Genomic DNA, 21533 nt, shown 5'->3' on the forward strand with positions numbered 1-21533 from the left:
TCAGGCTGAATCCTCCCCGTCGTCCTGGAGGTCAGGCTGAAGGTCGTCCTGGAGGTCAGGCTGAATCCTCCCCGTCGTCCTGGAGGTCAGGCTGAAGGTCGTCCTGGAGGTCAGGCTGAATCCTCCCCCAGCGCCCGGTGCGCCAGCCTCAGGTTCTCCCTCAGCTCCTCAGGTACTTCTGTGCTGCGTTCCTCTGGTCCTGCGTTGAAACAGAAATCCTTTTTTTTTTTTTTGTGGGCTCTAGTGTCCCTTATATGAAGTAGGCTGACAGGAAAGGGGGGAAGACATGCTGTAAATATCGCCGGGTCCAGGAATCGAACCCACGACGGCCGCGTCGAGGACTCAAGGCCTCCAAACGTGGGTCGCGCTAACCACTAGGCCACCGCAGCACGCCCTGATCGTAGGTTTTTTTAACCAAACTCTGTAGCGTGCGGGACGCCGACCTTCACCGCCGCCTGCAGCTCGTCCTTCAGAGACGCCACTTCCTGTTTCAGACTCTGGACCTCGGCCTCCTGAACTCGCAGCGTGACCTGGACAGGAAGGAGATCCAGATGGTTCTGTTTGATCTCAGACCAACACCAGGCAGAACGACCACAGTGACAGGAAAATATATTTTTACAGCGTCTCTGATCAGCACTTTATTAAATCTTACCACAAAATCTCAACTGGATTTAGTTCTGGACTTTGACTAGGCCATTCTGACACATGAATATTCTTTCCTCTAAACCAGGAGTGTCCAAACTTTGTTTCACAGGCCAAGAAAATGAAAATAAAACTAAAATCAAGCAAATAAAGGTGCAAATTTTGTGTTTGTTTTTTATGGGAAATGAATTTTATTTATTGATCCAGAACTAAAAAATGATTTTGTACATTTGCTGAATTAAAATGATGATGTCTAGTTTTTAAATTCTTTTGGAGACGATTGAACAAATTCATAACAACAGGATCTGACCTTCTGACCCCCCTCAGTTATCCACCACATCAACTCACTGACTCCCTGACCTCCTGACCCCTGACCCCGGCTCACCTCCACCTCGTAGCCGTCCCCGGTCTGGCCGCGCGGCGGCTGCTCCTGCTGGGCCACAGAACACAGTCTGGTGATCTCCGCCGCCAGGTGACGGCTCAGCTCCTGGACACCAGAAAAACATGATTGTTTTTTAAATTATGAGAAAATAATCCTAAGGAATAACCTCCAGAATGGAGCTGCTGTAAAATTCTGATGGAGTTATTAATATCTCGTCATGTTGACTGAAATCATCTCCAAGTTCTGCTGCTGATAATTTGATGCTGATGTTAAAATATTAAATTTTCCCTTATTAGTAAAACTGATACTAAAGTAGAACTTCACAAGATTATTAAATTATTAATAATTTATTATTAAATTATTTCTTTATTCTCGTAATATTATGACTTTTTTCTTGTATTATTGCAATTATTCAGATAATATGACTATTCTCACGTGACTTTCTTCTCATCATTTTAAAATAATCTCCTAGTCTGGCCCTAACATAATTTTACCAGTAGATTATTTCTCCATCAATCAGAGGTGGAGCTTCTCTGACCCGAAGACGTCCAGTTTTTACCAGAAGGTTCAGGAGTTTTTCATGCTTTTACTTCCAGTGAGCGGCTGAGTCCAGTCACCTGGTTGCGGCTCCGCAGGGCCCGGTTCTCCTGCCGACACTGACCCAAGGCCTTCCTCTCGGCCTCCACAGCCTGGACCAGGTGTCTGTTCTCCAGACACTTGATGGAGAACTGCTGGGACAAAACGTCCAGCTCCAGCTGGAAGGAGCCCAGCTCCTCCCTGGAAACACACACACCCATTAACACTCAGGTTCACACACTCCGCCGCAAAATTCAAAAACTTCAAGGCAACTTTTCAAACTTTTCCAGCAACAAAACAGTTTGGAGATAAAACAATACAGACTAACTAAAGAAGACAGTTTTAACTCACCATCAGATGATCATTTATTGCTGTTATTAATAATATCTTCTATATTCCAAGTTCAAATAAATTTTAACAAAACGTGACGTTTAGAAACACCCTGTTCACCTGACTGGGCCAAGAAAATTACAAACAATCTCTAAAAAAAACCCTCCTTGACATTTTCTGGCTTTCAGCAAATAGAAATAATTTTAGGTAATTCTAACAGACCTGAACATGAAAGTTTGGTTTGATTTAACTTCAGACACTGAGAACAAAAATCATAGTTAATTTTATTATCTTTATAAATCTTTATTTATCTGCCTTCAACTGTAAATAATGTTTCTCAAATTTAGGCTTTTAATCAAATGTTACATTATAATTTATCACAAAACTGAGCCTGAAACCCGAAACACTGGACCTGTTCTTCACGATTACAGGTTTAGGTTTATGAAGAAACAGTTTAAAATCTGCTGAAATACAGCAGCAGGTTATTTTTCCTAAACGTTACATGGAATAATACCAGATCATTTCTTAGCTGAAGGATAAAAATCTCTGCGTTTTCTGATAATCGTGTTTTTTACTGAAAATCCCTCCATCTGTCTTTGGTTAGAAGGAAGGAGGTTGGAGTTGAACGTTTCCCAGGAAGTCATGAGAACGTTTCTGCAGGCGAATGCGACCTGAACCCGACCGGCCCGGCTCACCTACCTGTGGATCTCCTCCAGCTGCGAGTTTCTGTTGCAGTTCTCTGATTGGCTCCTCCTCTGGATCTCCGTCTGCAGCTCGGCGCGGTGGGCCTTCTTGATGGCTTCGATCGCTGAACAAACAGGAAGTGGAGGCGGGTCAATTTGGATCGGATTCTGTTGGTCAGTCTCCAGTCCAGAGGAACTAAAGTTACCAATGTAACTATGTTTATATGAATCCCAGCCAATAGGCTGCAGGCCTCTGATTGGTCAGCCGATCTCTTGGTGACTCTTGGTGTTACTACTAGAACAGCACATGCACAAGGGAATATTCAGTGCTGCCCTCTGGTGGTCAGTAGAGACTGCAGAACTCACCGGTCGCAGTGGCAGCGCTCTCCTCCTCCAACAGTCTGTCTCTCTCCACCAGGAGGCACTGCACCTCCTGCTGGTGCAGGCGCTGCAGCTCCTCTACCACCCCCAGATGACAGGTCTCCATGGTGATGAAGGCACGCTCACAGGAGGCCTGCAAAACACACACACACACACACACACTCCAGTTCAGTTCAAAATGGTTTCAGAGAAATCAGCTGACACAATCCAGTGACTACAGAAACCCAATCAGCTGATGAAGTCACAGATTTTACAGGAAGTGAAGGTAAAACGTGCAGCAGTGGCGCCCCCTACCTTCAGCTGAGCGACCTCCCGCCGGTGCTGCTCCTGCATTCGCCTCAGCTCCTCCTGCAGCGTCTCCCCTTCGGCTCGGAGGTCAGAGCTTTGCTGCGTCTCCTGCGGCCTCATCAGAGGAGTTTCATTCTGCTCCAGGTGCAGCATTTCCTCTGACCCCGCTGCTGTTGACCTCTGACCTCCATCAGTCTGGCAGCTGATGCTCACCTGGGCATCCTCTGTGGTCCACGCGTCCTCCGGTCCGGTGTTCAGCTCCTGGATCTCCTCCATGCGGCCGCTGCAGCTGGAACAGACTCTCCTCTGGTATCTGGACCGCAGCCTGCTGAGCCGAACGCAGCAGAATGCGTCCGCCGCTGCAGACGATGCGAGGTGGGAAGAGGAGAGTTTGTCTGCGGCGGACTGCAGGCGGTCGCATGCGGCGCTGCGGCCGGAGGCAGCGAGGCGGTTCAGACACGATATTCTGCTCAGAGTGATGCCTCTCAGCTCATCAGTAAATCTGCGGTTCTCTGAAACTCTTCCCCACACGAAGCTCTCCTCTTCCTCCTCCTCCTCTTCCTCAGGGTGCAGCAGCACATGGCCGGCCTGCTCCAGCTGCTCTCCTATTGGCTGCTGCAACCGGGCCGGGTCGCTCTTCATCTTGTTCAGGTCAGATTTCCAGAACTCTTCCTCCTCTTCCTCTCTGAGGTCCAAACCGTCGATGACCTCCAGCAGCTGCGCCAACGTCTGCAGCCTCATCCCCGCTCCTGCTGTCACTTCCTGGATGTTTTCTTCAGCAGAAACGGCCTGGTTCTGGTTCTGGTTCTGGTCCGGTTTCTCCTCAGTGACGTCTTCAACTGTTGTTTCCTTCAGCTCCGTGTTTTCCTGCTCTGGTTTCCTGCAGGTCCGCTCCGACCGCTCCAGCTGCAGTTCTGGTCCGTTTGGTTCTGCTGAGTGTTTGAGCTGCAGCAGAACCTCCAGTGAGGCCGACAGCAGCTCCTGGTTCCGGCGGAGCGGCTCGTTGTACCAGCGGCCCAGCTCGGCCCTCAGCCGGTCGATCTCCCGGTCCGCCTCGGTCAGCTGGTCCAGCATCTCCTGGTTGTGCTGGTCCAGAGCTCGGTTCTGGCTGCTGAGCAGCGCCACCTCCTGGGTCAGACTCTTCACTGCAGCGTGGATGTCCGGGTCTCTCCAGTCAGCCTGAGGCGCCCCCTGCTGGCCGCCTGCTGCAGCTGCAGCTAAGACCAAACCGTCTGTTTCTGCTGAATCTCCGACTGGGAGGCGTATCCAGATGCCGGACAGACATGCAGCCGACGAGGAGTTGCTGCGCTGCTGCAGCAGCTCTTTGCGCTGCTGCAGCAGGTCTCTGCGCTGCTGCAGCAGGTCTCTGAACAGCCACCCAGAGTCATTCAGCAGAGTCAAGCTCCCGTCTGCAGGGTGGAAAATCGGGTCGAATGGAACCAGAAGGTCCATCTGGAGAAAATCATGCGAAAGGAAAAACTTCACATCAGCATTGCTGCATTTATTTCATGTTTTTACGTTAATCTGCAGAAAATGTAAAACTTTGATCCAATCTGGATATAAATTATTCACTTCAGTTTAACTTTTCCACATTTATTCACATTAAATGATTCCTTGGATGTTGGCAGAGATCAGCTCTTAAAACAAAACAGCTTTTCATGTAAAGAATTCATTATGTATTCTTTTTTAAAATAACTTTGTTATCTGGGTAAATCAAAACAAACATGCTAGCATAGCGCTAGCGCCAGCTGGAGAAATGACTTGTGGTTTTTTACAAAATCCTCCAACAGTTAAAATATCGTAGCTTCATAACGTAAATTTTAGCTTCAAACGTGGATTAAATAATATTTTTACTCCGAGATGAACTGAGTTCTGTGGTTGGAACTTGACAGACAGCAGCAGGTTTTGGATAAACGTTAGCAAGGCGCTGCGTTCACAGACCTGCTCCGGACAGAATCTGGCGGCTCTGAGGCGATCTTCCAGCTGGAGTCTGCGACGCTCCAAACCCGCCAGCTGGGCCTTCAGGTCATCGACCTCCAACAGGAGAAAGGAAGGAAGAGTCAAACAGCAGGAATGAAATCTGCAGATCCAAACTGTTGTTTCAAATCCAGAGGAAAACTGACAGAATCTCACCAAGTAGTTCTGACCTGTTCTGTTGAAAATATCTCCTGAAATAAGATGAAACTGACTTAAAAGTAATTTATCAGCAAGAAGTGGGAACCTTTTTTAAATTAAATAATTCCTTAATATTAATGAAAACAAACCAGTTCCACATTTCTCATAACATGGAACAAATAAATGAAATAATCTGCCAGTAGATTTAAAACTTTTTATCAATATTAAGAAATTATTGACTTAAAATAAGCTCCTGCATCTGCCTGAAAAGTTATTTGTTAGTTTTGTTTTATTTCAAGTCTTATAAGACATCTGCATGCAGCATCTGCAGCACCTGCAGCGCCGCATCGCGTCCCTCACCAGCGTCCTGCAGCCCTGCAGCAGCGTCTCCGTCTCCAGAGCGTCTCTGGACTCGGTGGGCAGCGCCACCGTCCTCTCTGGTCTCAGCGCCGTCCTCGCCACCTGCCTCCAGCACTCTGCGATCCGCTCCTCCATCTTCAGCTGGGACCGGGGGCTCAGAGGTCGCGTGGCGCCGCCCTGCGGCCCGCCCCGCCCCAGAGGGAAGCCCAGCAGGCTCTCGTAGCGCCGCCTCCTCTCCTCCCGCCGCTTGACCCTCTCCAGGTCGCCCAGCTCCAGGTAGGACGCAACTCGGTCGCCAAGGCGACCGCCGTCCAGCCGAGCTTTGGCGCCGACCCCGGACTGGTCCGACTCGCTGCTGGAGGCGGGGCCTGGGGGTCTGGGGGCGTGGCCGGAGGCGGAGTCCTGCGCCACGTACGGTCCGACCTCAGCTGGGCTGCAGGTGAGGCGGCGGCCAGGTAAGCTGGGAACACAGAGGAGAACCGAACTGAACACCCCAAACAAACAAACACTAAAACATCATCAGAGACGTGCAGCGTCCGGACGATCATTGATCATGTCGGGTTCCCCAAAACAAGCAGAACCAGAACCAGAGAGATTCGTTCAGGGGTCGTGAATCTGACCCATTAATTCATCGCTTCCATGTGAAACTGATCTTATCCACTCTAAAGGGTTTTGCTCTGATCTGAACATCCACTCAGAGTGAGTAAGAAAAATATTTAAAAACTAAACAACGCTAAAAGGAAGAAGATATGGATTCTGGACCTCCGGCTCCAGAATCAGAGTCCAATCCTGGATGAGCAGCAGATCAGGGACGGATTTCCAGGATTGTTTTAAAATTTTCTTCCTGCTCATTTTTTAATCTGTGGCTGATATTTGAACAGAAGCTCCAGTCGGTTCCTCTGCGTTACGGAGAACCAACTGTTTGGACTTTATGTTCCCTCCTGCCGTCGTTTCTCTGATGAAACTGGATTTTTATCTCTGGATCTGTAACCATCAGAAACGGTCACAGATTAAAGCTCCAGAGCTCACCTGGCCACGTTGGGCGCGTTGGCCGGATTGACGTTCTTCATCAGCGCTTGGATCCAGTTCCTGCGTATTCCTGCCGTCATGGCGGACAGCGTGAAGACGGCCTTCTGGGTCTGAAACATCCAGAGGAAAGGGTTTCTGCCTGCAGCAGCAGCAGGTGCAGCTGCAGAACCTCAGAGTCTTACGTGGATCTGGAAGCCGTAGTTTCTCTGGACCTGATATTCAGACACGCTGTAGCACTTCGACAGGTCGATTTCTCCGTCCGGGTCTGAAGCCTGGAACCAGAACAGAGTTTTAACCTGACATGTCATGAACTGCTGCAGCTTTCTGCTCTGATCAACGAACCTCCTCAGCTGACGAGTCTCTGTAGAACCTCAGGCTGGCCGTCGACAGAACAAACCAATATTTCCTCCACTAGGGGGCAGCACAGACGAGCAGGAAGCTCCATGATGGCTGAAACTTTCACATCAGCATCAATCTGAACATTTCTGTCTGGGTTTTTTACCTCGTCGTCTTCATCCAGCTTCATCATCCAGCCTTTCTTAAAGTTCAGCAGAACTGGCTGTAAAAATTAAAAACTGATTTTAAAGGTGACCTGTCATAAAAAACTGAAGAACAAACAAAACACCGACAGCAAAAACTCCTCAGAGTTTCTGGTTGTTTTTCCGTTTGAAAAATGTAAACATTATTTTTCCATTCCTTCAACAGCTAAAAACAAAAACAAAGTTTGGAAATTAGCACTTATATCATTTATCATTTATGGTGTGAAGCACTTTGGTTGTGGTAAATGTGATACATAAATAAACTTTGACTTGATTTCTTAACAAAAACAAGAATAAAACCATAAAGAGGCAAAACAAATTAGCAAATAACCAAACAAAAGAGGAAAGTTAAATTTTAAGACACATTAAAAGGATATTAGACTTTTTTTTGCCCCTCCAGGGGGTCTTTTGTGGGCTCTAGTGCCCCTTATATGAAAGTAGGCTGACAGGAAACAGGGAAGGAGAGGGGAGAAGACATGTGGCAAATATCGGCAGGTCGGGGAATCGAACCCACGACGGCCGCGTCGAGGACTCAAGGCCTCCAAACGTGGTCACGCTATCCCCTACGCCACCGCAGCACGCCCTATAAGACATTTTTAATAAATTGTGATTAAGGTGAGATGATGGAGAAGGGAACTGGCAGAAATGACCTCGGCTGCAGAGGAAGGAGGAAATGAAGACGTGATGATTAAAGTTTCAGTTTCTGGAGGTTAGAATGATGAATTCATCCAGACCAGCCGCTACAACCAGAGCTAACATTTCTCCCTCAGAGACACAAACAGTTTTTATGAGCTCAGCTGACCGTCATGGCCGCCACGGCGCCGTCCGCTGTCCGGCGGTCCAGAGACCGGGTTCTGCTCTGAGGCGCGGGAACGCTGAGCAGGCTCCCGTCTCCTGTCGACCGCAGTTTCTGCACAAAGAGGAAACAAGATTCAGCAGATAAAAATCACATTTTCCCTTCAAAACCAGAATATAATGGAGATAAAGAGCGATTTTACAGGAACCGGGTCGTTTTCAGGGCGTTTTAGTAAAAAACCAAAGGAAGAAATGGAGGAAGCAGATTATCCCCAAAGAGAGACAGAACAGAAAGAAATCAGTTTGTTTCAGTTACGCCTTCCCAAGAAATTTATAGAAACTTCAGATTAGTCAAAAACAGTTCATTGAATTAATTACAGAATCTGGAATTGATTAATTGAAATTATTTGTATTTTAATCAATCAAGTTTATGTGTAGAGCACATTTCAGCAACAAGGCAGCTACAAGTACTTTACACATAACTTAATAGAAAAATAGTGACAAAGTACCTGTAAGGTTTTGAAGGGTTTGGAATCACGACGCAGTAAAAACAAGAACCAGTCAGGAACTGGGACGTTCTAACTAAGTTGGATTATAAGTTACTTTATTAGTTACATTCAGCAGCCATGTTTAAAGTTAACTTCTTTAACTAGTCCGTTTTCTCTAGTCACAGCTCTTGGTGTTTCTTCAAATTTAAAAACTATCTAATATTTTTAAATTAGATAGTTCGATAGTTTGGAGAACTACTACTATTATTATTATTATGAAGACTCTATTCAGATGTTATAAGTTTATTTATTAGAAGAGTTCAATTCAAGAATACTTTACTGATCCCAAAGAGAAATTAAATGTTGTTGTAATTCATATTAATTCAAAATGAGTTATTGTAGATGCTGATGGCTGTGGGCAGGAAGGATCTCCTGTAGAGGTCTGTATTACAGCAAAGTTAAAGAAGCCTCTGACTGAAGACGCTCTGTTTTTATGAACAGGATGGTGGTCCCTAATATTCCTCATTTTATGAACAATCATTTCCAGTACAGGTTTATAATAAATATTCATTTATATTAGTTCACATAAGAAATGTAAGTAAAGGTAGAAATTTGTTTGAAAGTTAATATTTTTAATTTTTGTGTCATTTTATTTAATAAATTGTGATCTCTGCATCATCAATCAGCTGGTGACCAATCTGAGATCAATTGGTTGTGCCTGAATTCACCACCAGGGGGCTTTCACCTCCAGAAAGGTTCAAAAATCACTCTGGTTTTTCTGTCTCCTGTTTTCCAGGTGAAGCAGCAGCACAGAGGAAACAAACAACCTCGATATCTCCATCTTTAGCAACACAAACTCTAAATAAAGATGAATTTCCAGATAGAAAACGTGAATTTCTCTCATCCCTCCAAGGTTTCCTGTGTAAAACCAGCAGCAACACAGGAAAGCAACATAAGCAATATAATTAACTTTAATCTGATTACTGTATTGGAAATAATAGCGCATTAGATTACTCATTACTGAGTCACAGACATCGCCAGGGCGAAAAACTTTTTTATCAAGTTAAAACAACAAAATGTTTCCAGTCTCGACAAGAAGTTTTATCACTTGTTTAATGATGTAAAGCCTTCAGCCAATCAGAGCAGGAATAAACAAGCCTGATGCTAAGCGAATTAATAACTGCTGATGTAACTCGTCTAGTTTGTTTCCCTTTCTCTCATCCAGACACTAAATAAACTAACAAGCTGCAGCATCCGTCCTGTCATGCATCTAAAGGTCATTAGGACAAAGTAAAGGCTTCCCATCCGGCAGACCGGTCCGGCAACATTTACAGAAACACGAGCCGCGTTTAATATACACAGCAACCGGCAGAAACCAGCAACTCGCCTCTATGGCAGCAGAGAGGAGGAGCGGCTAACGCTAGCAGCTTTACAGCAAGGAGCACAGCCAGGCACAGGACCAAAAACTCTAGAAAACTCTGGGGAAACTCTGGGGAAACTTTGGGAAAACTCTGGGGAAACTCTGGAAAACTTTGGGAAAACTCTGGAAAACTTTGGGGAAACTTTGGGGAAACTCTGGAAAACTTTGGGAAAACTCTGGGGAAACTCTGGAAAACTTTGGGAAAACTCTGGGGAAACTCTGGAAAACTTTGGGAAAACTCTGGGGAAACTCTGGGGAAACTGGAAAATTCTGGGAAAACTGGAAAACTTTGGGAAAACTCTGGAAAACTTTGGGAAAACTCTGGGAAAACTCTGGAGAAACTGGAAAATTCTGGGAAAACGGGAAAACTTTGGGAAAACTCTGGAAAACTTTGGGAAAACTCTGGGGAAACTCTGGAAAACTTTGAAGAAACTCTGGAAAACTCTGGGGAAACTTTGAAGAAACTCTGGAAAACTCTGGGGAAACTCTGGGAAAACTCTGGGGAAACAGGAAAATTCTGGGAAAACTGGAAAACTTTGGGCAAACTCTGGAAAACTGTGGGGAAACTCTGGAAAACTCTGGGAAAACTGTGGGGAAACTCTGGAAAACTTTGGGAAAACTCTGGGGAAACTCTGGAAAACTTTGGGAAAACTCTGGGGAAACTCTGGAAAACTTTGGGAAAACTCTGGGGAAACTCTGGGGAAACTGGAAAATTCTGGGAAAACTGGAAAACTTTGGGAAAACTCTGGAAAACTTTGGGAAAACTCTGGGAAAACTCTGGAGAAACTGGAAAATTCTGGGAAAACGGGAAAACTTTGGGAAAACTCTGGAAAACTTTGGGAAAACTCTGGGGAAACTCTGGAAAACTTTGAAGAAACTCTGGAAAACTCTGGGGAAACTTTGAAGAAACTCTGGAAAACTCTGGGGAAACTCTGGGAAAACTCTGGGGAAACAGGAAAATTCTGGGAAAACTGGAAAACTTTGGGCAAACTCTGGAAAACTGTGGGGAAACTCTGGAAAACTCTGGGAAAACTGTGGGGAAACTCTGGAAAACTTTGGGAAAACTCTGGGGAAACTCTGGAAAACTCTGGGGAAACTCTGGACAACTTTGGGAAAACTCTGGGGAAACTGGAAAATTCTGAGAAAACTGGAAAACTTTGGGAAAACTCTGGGGAAACTTTGGGAAAACTCTGGAAAACTTTGGGGAAACTCTGGGGAAACTCTGGAAAACTTTGGGAAAACTCTGGAAAACTTTGGGGAAACTCTGGAAAACTTTGGTTAAACTCTGGAAAACTTTGGGAAAACTCTGGAGAAACTCTATATATAAAATTTAAAAGTTTTCCTCCATCAGTAAAATGTTTGTAAACCAGCATCAGATTATTAACCAGCAGCTCCTCTGATGAGGTCCTGGATGGGTTCAGAGTTTACCTCTCGCCCGGCGGTCCGGTCAATCCCGGCGGTCCGGTCGGTCCCGGCGGTCCAGTCGGTCCTGGAGCCAGCCCCGCATTCGGCTCCTCCGCCTCTCTGCGCTCCGCTCCAGATCTCCGGCCCCAGCTGCTGCTCTGCTGAGCGATCCAGGCTGGAATCAACAGTAAAAGTATTTTAGGCTGCCGTCACATGGAGCAGCTGAGAAACGATAGATGCTAGCAGAGCTAGCTGTTTCCCCTCCCGACTCTCCACCAGGGGGCGCGTCTGAGACAATTTTATACAGAAAAGCAGACGTCAACCAACTTTTTAACCAATAAGAAAATTCACCTGCAATACCGCTGGTCAACCCAAAGAGGGCAGCACTGAGACTGTTTTAGGCCAAATGTTTCAAAATTAAACAAATTTACTCAAAAATGTCACAATTATCACAGAAACATAAAGATAGATTAATGGATTAATAAAGTTGATTTGGGGTTTAGTTCCTCTTTGGTTTGCTTTGGGCCACTGGAGCAGTGGAACATTTATGTTTTAAATTTTACTTTTATTTTCATTCGGTCTCAGTCCAGACCCAAAACATACTGCTTCTGCTTCTGGTTCTACTGGAGGTTTCTTCCTGTTAAAGACAGTTGTTCCTCTCCACCTTCTCCACCTTCTTTCCTAAAATGCTGCAAAGTAAAATTCATTTCTTGTTTCTTTAGATGGGGAAGTTTTTACTAATGGAGCCTTTTATGATCTACTGATGTGGAACGGATCACACTGGGTTAAACTGGAATGAACTGGGCCGGTTCTGGTCTTGTAAAGTTCCCTGATTAACTTTAGTTCTGAAAAAACTAAAAGCAGCATGACCTTTGACCTGCGGACAGAGGTCAGATTGTTTCTGGTGTTCTGGGTCGTTCTGTTGGTGTTTAGGGGAAGATGTCCAAGCGGAGCTTCGCTCTGACGCTTGAGGTCATGAGAAACAGATTTAATTACAGCAGCGCTCAGGAATCTCTGGCCGGAGGCGAATCTAAGTTTTACTGGGTTGGTTTCCCAAAAAATCAACAAGAACGAGGAGCTCACGCTGCTGGGGGGAACTGGGAGGACTGGGAGAGGATCTGTGGGCTAAGATAGAAACGCAGCAGTTAGATCCGTAATGGAGGGTCGGCTCTTTGATCCGAGCTCAACGTCTGCACATTTTACTTCCTTCTCTCTGCAGAGGCTCTTTAAATGTCCAACAGGAATGAGACCAGCCTGGAGGATAAAACCAGTAACTAGAGGATAAAAACCAGTAACTAGAGGATAAAACCAGTAACTAGAGGATAAAACCAGTAACTAGAGGATAAAACCAGTAACCGGGTTGTGGAAACTGGTTGGATGTCTAACCTTCTGCTCTGGTTCTGGTTCTGGTTGTAACGGCCGGCGGCCAGGCGTCCGGCACCGCCTGAGGTCACAGGGGTCACAGGGGTCAGGGAGGAGGCGGGGCCCGGCTGGGTCGGCACGCTGTCGCCTGGAAACCAAACCCAGATTATTGTAAAATAAAACTTTTGGTCTGAATCCAGTTCCTCTAATTCATGCACTGCAAAAACACAAAATCTTCCCAGAGAACTTTAGTTCAGTTTATAGAGAAAATATCTCAGTTCACTATAAAAAATAGGAAACTAACTTAATTTCCCATCAAGATATTTTTTATAGTTTTTATGTCCACAATTCTTCAATATTGATGAAAAAGCTCCATTTGACCTTTGACCTGAAGAATAAAACGCTCGTCCCGCCCAGCTCTGGATTAGTGCAGAAGATAAACCCAAGCAGTGCCAACATGAGTGTTGCCACGGCAACAGCACCACAACCGGTCGACGTTAAACGCTGCTGATGAATCGCTGTGTTTAAAGGAGGATCAGAGGCCAACATGGCGGCTAATGACAGTGACATCATCGCTGAGCAGAGGAAGTTGACGGGTCCAGTTGGAAGTAAACAGAACCAGAACCTTAAACTGGTTCTGATGAAATGTCTCTGTGACAGAAAGTGGCAGGAATGCAGAAGGAAACAGACCCAGTGAAGGACTCACTGGTCCAGCGGGTTGTACGAGCGCAGCAGGAATTAAAGGAAGAAATCAAAATGTTTCATTTAATTCTTTCTTTTCTGTTGGAGAATAAAATCTGATTTAAAAATCATTTAAAAGCCTCATAAATCCAGGAAACACGGATGAGTTCTGATTAACCGCCGCAGTAAACTGGTCACCATCATTTATTGTCTATTTATTTCTAAATGAACTGGATCAGTTTTACTGCCAATCAGCTGCGAATTTACACAACTTAAATAAACCAAAGTCAAATTAAAAACATCAATTTAATATTTTTAATATAAAAACTAATATTATTAAATACTAATTCCTTATATAAAATGTAATAACATGTCTTGATATCATGTTTGTCTTGATGGCCTGATAGCTTATTATTTTATACTTCCAGAAAGAAGGAAAGATAACTGCGTCTCAGAGGTCATGTGAAGGTCAAACTCTGCTGGTTCGGTTCATGTTTTCAGAACCAGAAACGTGTCAAACCGAAATGAGCTGCTGGAGATTTCTGCAGTTTCTCCAGGAAAAAGAAACAAGAAAAGAGATTTTCACAAGAACTGTTGTGGCCAAAACAAACGCATTAATAACCAGAATGTTTTTAGATTTTCCATCTCCACTGTTCATGGAAATAAAAGCCAAACATTCCCGTTTTCCTCCAGTTGGTCAAACCGACACTGAGATCCTCTGAAAAAACAGGTAAAAAGTTACTTTTGTCACTAAAACCAACAAACCAATCGATGTAAAACCAGTTCATCAAGCTGCCGACGCGAGAGAGGAAAACAGCAGAAAACACGGAATATTATGATTCAGGTGTAAAATCTAAAATCTGCAGGTTCCACCAACATTTCTGCTTCAGGGAATAAAAACACAAACTGTCGTGAACTGGCTGTAAACGGTAACCGTGGTAACCGTGATAATCACCGATGAAGATAAAGGCCGACTCCAAATCATTTTATCTTTGTTTCAAAAGAGTAAACTCCGTTTTTCCAGCACCTCTGCTCTCTCACACAGTGTGACGTCACCTCTGCTGTGAACATGAAGACTGAGGAATAGAGAGGAAGTACTCTGGATGTGGGAAATAAAAACTCGGAAAGAGAAATCGGATTCGACTAAAATCAACATAAAGCCACAACATTGTGATCAGTTTCGTTTATATCGGTCGAGTCATGATGAAACGTTGAGAAGCAGGAGAAAAGGTCGTTTTTTTGTTGTTAAATAAGAATCACTTGGATCTTCTGATACATTTTTATAGTAAAGTTTATTTGTATTATCTGTTTTATTTCATCATTTAGTAATTCCTCTGAAATGTATCTGGAGTTTCTTCTGTTTACTTTGTGAATTTTCATTTTCTTTTTTGTAATTATTTTTTTATTTAGAAAGACAGATTTCCATCACATTCGTTAATTACAGCTTTACCCATTTAAGATCGTACACAAGTACACAACCTGAGAATCCAAGTGATTTTGTCCATACTGCCTTTCTGGTATTTTCTTTTACAGACTATTACTAATTTACGTTGTGAACAATAACAAAAATGAACAGAACTGAACAATAACGGGGATTGCACCATCTCGAGCAATAAAAAAAACACTATAACATACAAGGGCACATAATTCACCAGAACAATCAAATGAAGTCGGATCTAACTGGTTTTACATACTCAGTCCATTTGGTCCAGATCTTATAAAACTTTCCTTTTTCAACTTGGAGGGAGAAATAAATCTTTTCCATAACATAAATCTGATAAACAATTTCAATCCATTCATCGATGGTGGGTGGGTCTGGTTTTAGCCATTTTCCTGTGATGGCTTTCTTACTGGCTGCCAGTATAGCCAGAAGTTTTTTGTCTTGGTTGGTCCATGTGTCCAACTGTAGGTTGCCCAAGTACAACGTTTCACATTTGAATGAAATTTTTACATTGAATATATTTTCAATATGTTTGTGGATCTCTTCCCAATATGGTTTTATTACTTGGCAGTAAAACATGGAAGTGGTTTGGCTCCTTTAGACCCGCAGAGTCTCCAGCAGGCGTCCCCGTTGTTTTCATATCGTCTCTGAATGGGTGAACAAAAAATCATGCAAGTTTTTCCAGCAAAACTCCCGCCATGTGTTTGATCCGGTCCAGACCCACTGCAGCTGACATATTTCTTCCCAGCCTTCTTGTGAGATTATTACCTTAATTTCCTTTTCCCATTTCCTCTTTATGTATTCTGTATTCTCATGTTTAGATAGCTGTATGGCATTATATAACTTAGAGATAATTCTGCTGTCTGATCTGGGTTTAATTAGTGTTAGAAATACCTCCATGAAACTTGAATCATTTTTTCTCAACACCTCTTTGTGAATTTTCATTTTCATTTTGTTGAAATAAAAATAACTTGGTTCATGTACTGCAGGATGCAGAATCTCATAATATCAGAGGAAAATCAGGAGCAGCGAGGTTATGGACACGATGATTTATCTAATTATGTTTCATTATGTTTGATTCTGATTCTCATAAAACTTTCACTCTTTGTGTTGCATTCAGGGACATCAGGGAACTTCTGACCTCTGACTCAAAATGATCATTAAAAGAAATATAATAAAAGTTAGTAAAATATTTCACAAACTTGTTAGCGAGTCGGTTCTTGTTACGGTCCGGACCGGAGGCACATCTGGGCCTGCAGGCCCGGCCGCCGATGCAGGATTGCTCCGACCGGCGGCGGCCATGTTTGCTGGGCTGGGGTCCTGATGGTTGTCATGGAAACACAGAACAAGGCGTTACAAACATTAAAACTTCAGAAACTATTACAGAGTTTTTATTTCATGAGGAAGGAGTGAAGGAAGGAACAAATGGACTAAAGGACAGAGAGACTGATGGACGGACAGACGGACGGACGGACGGACGGATGGACGGACGGATGTTTTAGAAACGGGGATTAGAGAAAACTTCTGGAAATATTTTTCCAGATATTTTTTGTATTTCAAATCTGAAAAATTTTGATTTTAACCTTAAAAATCATCCAAACCACTTTAGATCACTTTGTGATTAATTAGCATATTGAGCATTTTCATTCAATAAAATACTGAAGATCAAATAAAGATTTTTATTTCATCATTTGTAATAAACACAAAGTGAAGCTGCTGCTTCTTAATGAATCATCATTAAATCCTCTGCAGCTGTAAAGTCTGTGACTCTGGAGGAAGGAAGGAAACCGTAATCACTGAGCACAAACTTCTTTACATTTTCAGATTTGTGGATAAATATTCATGTGTTTCCACGGCAACAGACTCCGGTTTATTCTGAAATAGCGTTTCCTCTGCTGCTGGAGGCTTTTAGGTTCAGCAGATGAGAGTTTGGTTTGTTCTGCTACCTGATTGGCCACAGAGTCAACGCTGCGTTTCTTCTTCTGCTGTTTGTTAGCAGACAGGTACGCAGTGAGCTGCTCGCCCCACCTGGTGAGGACAGAGAGAGAGAGAGAGCGAGCCGGTGAGTCTGCATCTGATTGGCTGAGAGTGGCGTCCAGTTTCCTGCTGACCCGCTGATGATCTCTCTGCTGTCGCCACGGATGAAGACTTCCTGCGTCGCCGTGGCGATGCACAGCGCGTTCCTCTGGCCGGTCCAGGGCTCGGCGTCCGTAACGCCGGTACACAGGTTCATGTTGATGGTTCCCTGTGGCAGAGTGCTGGGCTGAAAGAGAGAGAGAAAAAACACTCAGTTTAATCCCAGGAACTCCGCAGAACCAGGAATAAAATTAATAAACCAGGATTAATGTTTATTAACCAGTATTAATGTTTATTAACCAGGATTCATGTTTATTAACAGGATAAATGTTCATAATTAGGATTCATCTCCGTAACACGTCTCAGTTCCGGATCAGAACCGTCTCTGTGCTTCCTACCAGCTCGTCCAGAGCGTACGTCATTCTGCCGTGTTCGTACAGGATGAAGAAACGCCGCTGCCATTTCTGGTAACAGAAAACTTTCTGTTAGGAGCAGAGAGAGAAACGTTATGAAGTCAGAAATCAGAATCACGTCCTACCCTGGACCTCTGGGTGGGATTATCAAAGTCCGTTCCCTCAGGAGCCAAACACAACCAGCCGGCGTAGACGGGCTTCGCCTGGAGGGAGAGAGGGCAGGAGGGACCCATCAGGGTCACCGGTCAGGAGACCAGTAAGAGGACCAGTTCAACACTGGTACAAATTAGTCCAGGAAACATTTTCAAGGAAATCCTGATGTCTTTGACCAGAATTGACTATTGTGTTAATTTTTTTCCCAAGTGATACGTAGAAAATTAGCTGAATGTCATCCATGTTATATTTCCATATCTCTATTTGATGTGATTTATTATCAGCATCTGGTTCACAAACAGAAAACAGAATCACTTTAGATTCTTTCTACAGATTACTGCCTTAAAAACAAACTATACCGGATTTATTAAAGACACAACATTCATAGAGCTGTGCAGCATTTCATATCCGGAGGCATATCAGAGCGTCTGCAGGTTGAGCAACGCGCTGAAATTACAGGCTGCACAGAAACCTGGCGTGAGGTCAGAGGTGATAAGATCCTGGAACAACGCCTGGCGCGCTCCTCTCACCGTCCTGCAGGGACAACGCTGCTAGACGGCGCGAGGATGATTTCATCAAGACGTAAAAACTATTTTTACAAGTCAGACTGATCAGTGAAACGTCGTAAACAGAACCGGTCTGACAACAGGAAGCAGGCCGCAAGCAGAACAGCTAACAGAAACCGGCCTTGAAACTAAACTCGTCCTCTTGTATCCTGCTGCTGAATATATACAGACCTCCGAAACTCTCTGCAAACTTCTTTGATAATTTCACTGAATTATTGTCCCTAATTTTGGTTGATTTTGTTCTTATTGTTGGTGACTTTAATTTTCATATCAACAATCCATTGGATTGAGGCAGTAAAGAGCTACACCAGATCCTGGTCCAACATGTCTTGGTACCCACACTAATCATGGACACACTTTGGACCTTATTATTTCTAAAGGACTCATTATATCTAAAATTGTAGTGCTTGATGTAGCATTTTCAGATCACTTTTGTATTTTTTGGGACAGTTTTCTCCCTGCTCAAAAAGACAGCTATACACAAGTAATTTCAAAAAGATGCATTACGGAAACTACTGCAGATCTATTTATTCAGGCTTTTCCTTGTACTGCTATACACTCCTGTACTTCTCTGAGTGATCGAATAGACAATTTTATTTTTAAAATTGAGAAGGTTATTGACACCATTGCTCTTGTTACTACAAAAGTAATCTCTGGGAAACGTAAACCACCTTGGAGAAAGTTTGAGTCGGTTAGAAAAGGGAAAAAAGAGAGCAGGAGAGCAGAACGTCGGCGGCGTAAAACTAAACTACAAACTAAACTACAAACCCATTTAAATATCTACAAAGATAAACTCAAAATGTTTCATTTTGAGCTGAGAAATGCAAGACAGTTTTTTTTTTCAAATGTCATTTCTACCTCTATCAACAACTCTCCTGCTCTGTTCTCGATTGTTGGAACATTGTTTAAATCCACCTTCTTCTGTTAACCGTGAATTTTTCTCCTCTGAGGTTCGTGACAAATTTCCACCTTTTTCATAAATAAAACGGTGAAAATAAGGGAAACAATAAACTCCTCTGTGTCTGTTGTTAGGAAACAATTAACTATGTTTTCCCCTAAACAGAACTTACCTATGATGACCCACTTTAACCTGATCACTGAAAAAGATTTGAGTTACACTTTACACCGTATGAAATCATCCACCTGTTCCCTTGACATCATACCCACCAGTTTATTCTTAAAGGTCTCAGAGGTTTTTGCTTCTGATCTTTTACACATAATTAATAAGTCGCTCTCCTCTGGAGTCTTTCCTCAGGCTCTAAAGACTGCGGTAGTTAAACCACTTCTCAAAAAAACATAATCTAGACTCATCAATTCTTAGCAATTATCAACCAATATCAAACTTACCTTTTTTGTCTAAAATACTAGAAAAAATTGTTTTTCAGCAGATAAATGGTTTTCTGGCCCTGAACAACTGTTTTGATGTCCATCAGTCAGGTTTCCGTCAGCATCACAGCACTGAAACGGCTCTGGTCAAAATATTCAATGACCTCCGTCTAAACACTGACTGTAATAAAATGTCAATATTAGTTTTACTTGACTTGAGTGCTGCATTCGATACAGTTGATCATGATATTTTATTATCACGATTAGAAAATTGTGTTGGCATTTCTGGTAAAGTACTCGGCTGGATTAAATCTTACCTGTCCAACAGAACCTTTTGTGTCCATAGGCAACTTTAAATCCAAACTGAATGAAATTACATATGGAGTTCCCCAAGGCTCCATCCTGGGGCAGCTTCTTTTCAATATCTATATGCTTCCATTAATTTAAATTATACAAAATAATAAGATAGAATACCACAATTATGCCGATGACACACAGTTATATGTTAGTCTTTCACCAGGAGATTACAGTCAGGTCCAAATACTCACTAAATGTATTGAGCAGATTAATGTCTGGATGGGCCAAAATTTTCTCCAACTAAATAAAAACAAAACTGAAATATTAGTGTTTGGACCAAAAGAGCATAGATTAAAAATAATCACCCACCTTCAGTCTACTGGATTAAAATGCTCTGATGAAGCCAAGAATCTGGGGGTGATCACTGATCCCGAGCTAAACTTTAATAACCACATCAACTCTATCATAGAAACATCATAAACTACCATCTAAAAAATATTGCTAAAATTAGACGACTCAAGTCCCCACAAGATCCTGAAAAATTAGTTCATGCCTTTGTTTTTAGTAGACTCGATTACTGCAGTGGTATTTTACTGGATTATCAAAAAAAGTAATCAGGCATCTCCAGCTTCTGCAGAACGCTGCTGCAAGAGTCCTAACTAAAACAAAAAGAGATCAGCATGTCAGTCCAGTTCTAACATCCCTGCACTGGCTGCCTGTTGGGTTGGAAAGTTCCTTCTTCCTTAATAAATAACGTTATTGTAAAAACTTCATTTTTGTATTTACTCGGGATAACTTTAATATTACACTTTGTTTGAGGTTATAAAACAATTATGTGTGATGAAAGAAATATTAACAGAGGAAATCTGTAAGTTAATACTTTTTAACACAACTCAAGGTGAGATCAGACTTAGAAAAAGTGAATTTTTAAGTGGACAAAAACTATTTAAGTGTAATAAAGCTAATTTTATTTCAACATGTTAAAAATTAAACATCATTCTTTAAGTTAAATATTTTTATATTTTAATGATATTTAATTGATTATTCATAACGAGATAAAAATAGTTGTCATGAAAGGCAAAATAAGTCAAAATTCATGACTAAAGTCCTACTTCAAATTTTAATAATCTACACATAAATACTCAAGATACGAGCAAATAACCCCAAAATGACAGACATTGTTCACACGTATTAATAACTTTATGATATTAGACAGGGAAAAGTTGAGTTTTTTACGCGAACCGGGTCAGATGTAACGGAACATCACCGGTACCAGCGGCAGGAACCTACCTGCTCCAGGTCGCTGTCGTTCAGCGGGTGAACTTCCCGGGACTTGAAGCAGTTCTGACATTTGCTCTTATTGAAGACGTTCGGCTGGAACCGGCCGCAGGATCCCGTCGCCTTGTCGCCGGACATGTTGTCCAGTCAGCGGGTTCCTCTCAGCGGAGCCGGAGAAACCCGAAAACAAGCCGCCGCCGTCCCGCTTCGCTCCCCGGCGTTGAGTGAAGCGGGTTTCCCTGGCCTGGCGTCTGTCACACGGAGCTCTCCTGACGATGGTCGTCACGGTCAATGCGTCTGACGTAGACATGAACCATCCACATCCGGCTGAAACCTAAAAAATAAAAGTCATTTTTCGTTGTTTTTGGAATTAAAAAATTAAATGATACATTTTTCACTACAAAAAATTTGTGCTGATACACACAAAAAAAATTCTTCTGATTTTTTTATTTATAACAATTTAATAATTTACTTGATGTTTTTTTTAAATTAGAAAAATATATAAGTA

General features: G+C 43.1%; 1 protein-coding gene across 5 annotated transcripts; it reads right to left on the reverse strand.

The window, feature by feature from the left end:
* Positions 1–30: 30 nt before the first annotated feature.
* LOC116734845 (myosin phosphatase Rho-interacting protein-like) lies at positions 31–21317 on the reverse strand. Of its 5 annotated transcripts, none has more exons than XM_032586369.1 (22): positions 21038–21317; positions 17531–17608; positions 17391–17456; positions 17028–17179; positions 16863–16944; positions 16119–16236; positions 12819–12942; positions 11457–11607; positions 8128–8235; positions 7289–7345; positions 7129–7197; positions 6969–7058; positions 6787–6896; positions 5758–6217; positions 5224–5316; positions 3289–4734; positions 2980–3127; positions 2630–2738; positions 1642–1801; positions 1028–1129; positions 444–530; positions 31–199 (listed from the first exon to the last, which is right to left on the reverse strand). In XM_032586369.1, the coding sequence occupies exons 1-22, from the start codon at positions 21161–21163 to the stop codon at positions 161–163; spliced, it is 3975 nt and encodes a 1324-aa protein (XP_032442260.1). In that variant the 5' UTR covers positions 21164–21317; the 3' UTR covers positions 31–160. The 5 variants fall into 5 exon arrangements, with proteins under 5 accessions (XP_032442260.1, XP_032442259.1, XP_032442261.1 ...); XM_032586368.1 differs by having other exon boundaries at positions 1003–1129; XM_032586372.1 differs by lacking the exon at positions 31–199 and having other exon boundaries at positions 419–530; positions 1003–1069; positions 1101–1129.
* Positions 21318–21533: the final 216 nt, after the last annotated feature.

The sequence above is a fragment of the Xiphophorus hellerii genome, chromosome 16 (genome assembly GCF_003331165.1).
Source record: "Xiphophorus hellerii strain 12219 chromosome 16, Xiphophorus_hellerii-4.1, whole genome shotgun sequence".
NCBI classification, from domain to species: domain Eukaryota; kingdom Metazoa; phylum Chordata; class Actinopteri; order Cyprinodontiformes; family Poeciliidae; genus Xiphophorus; species Xiphophorus hellerii.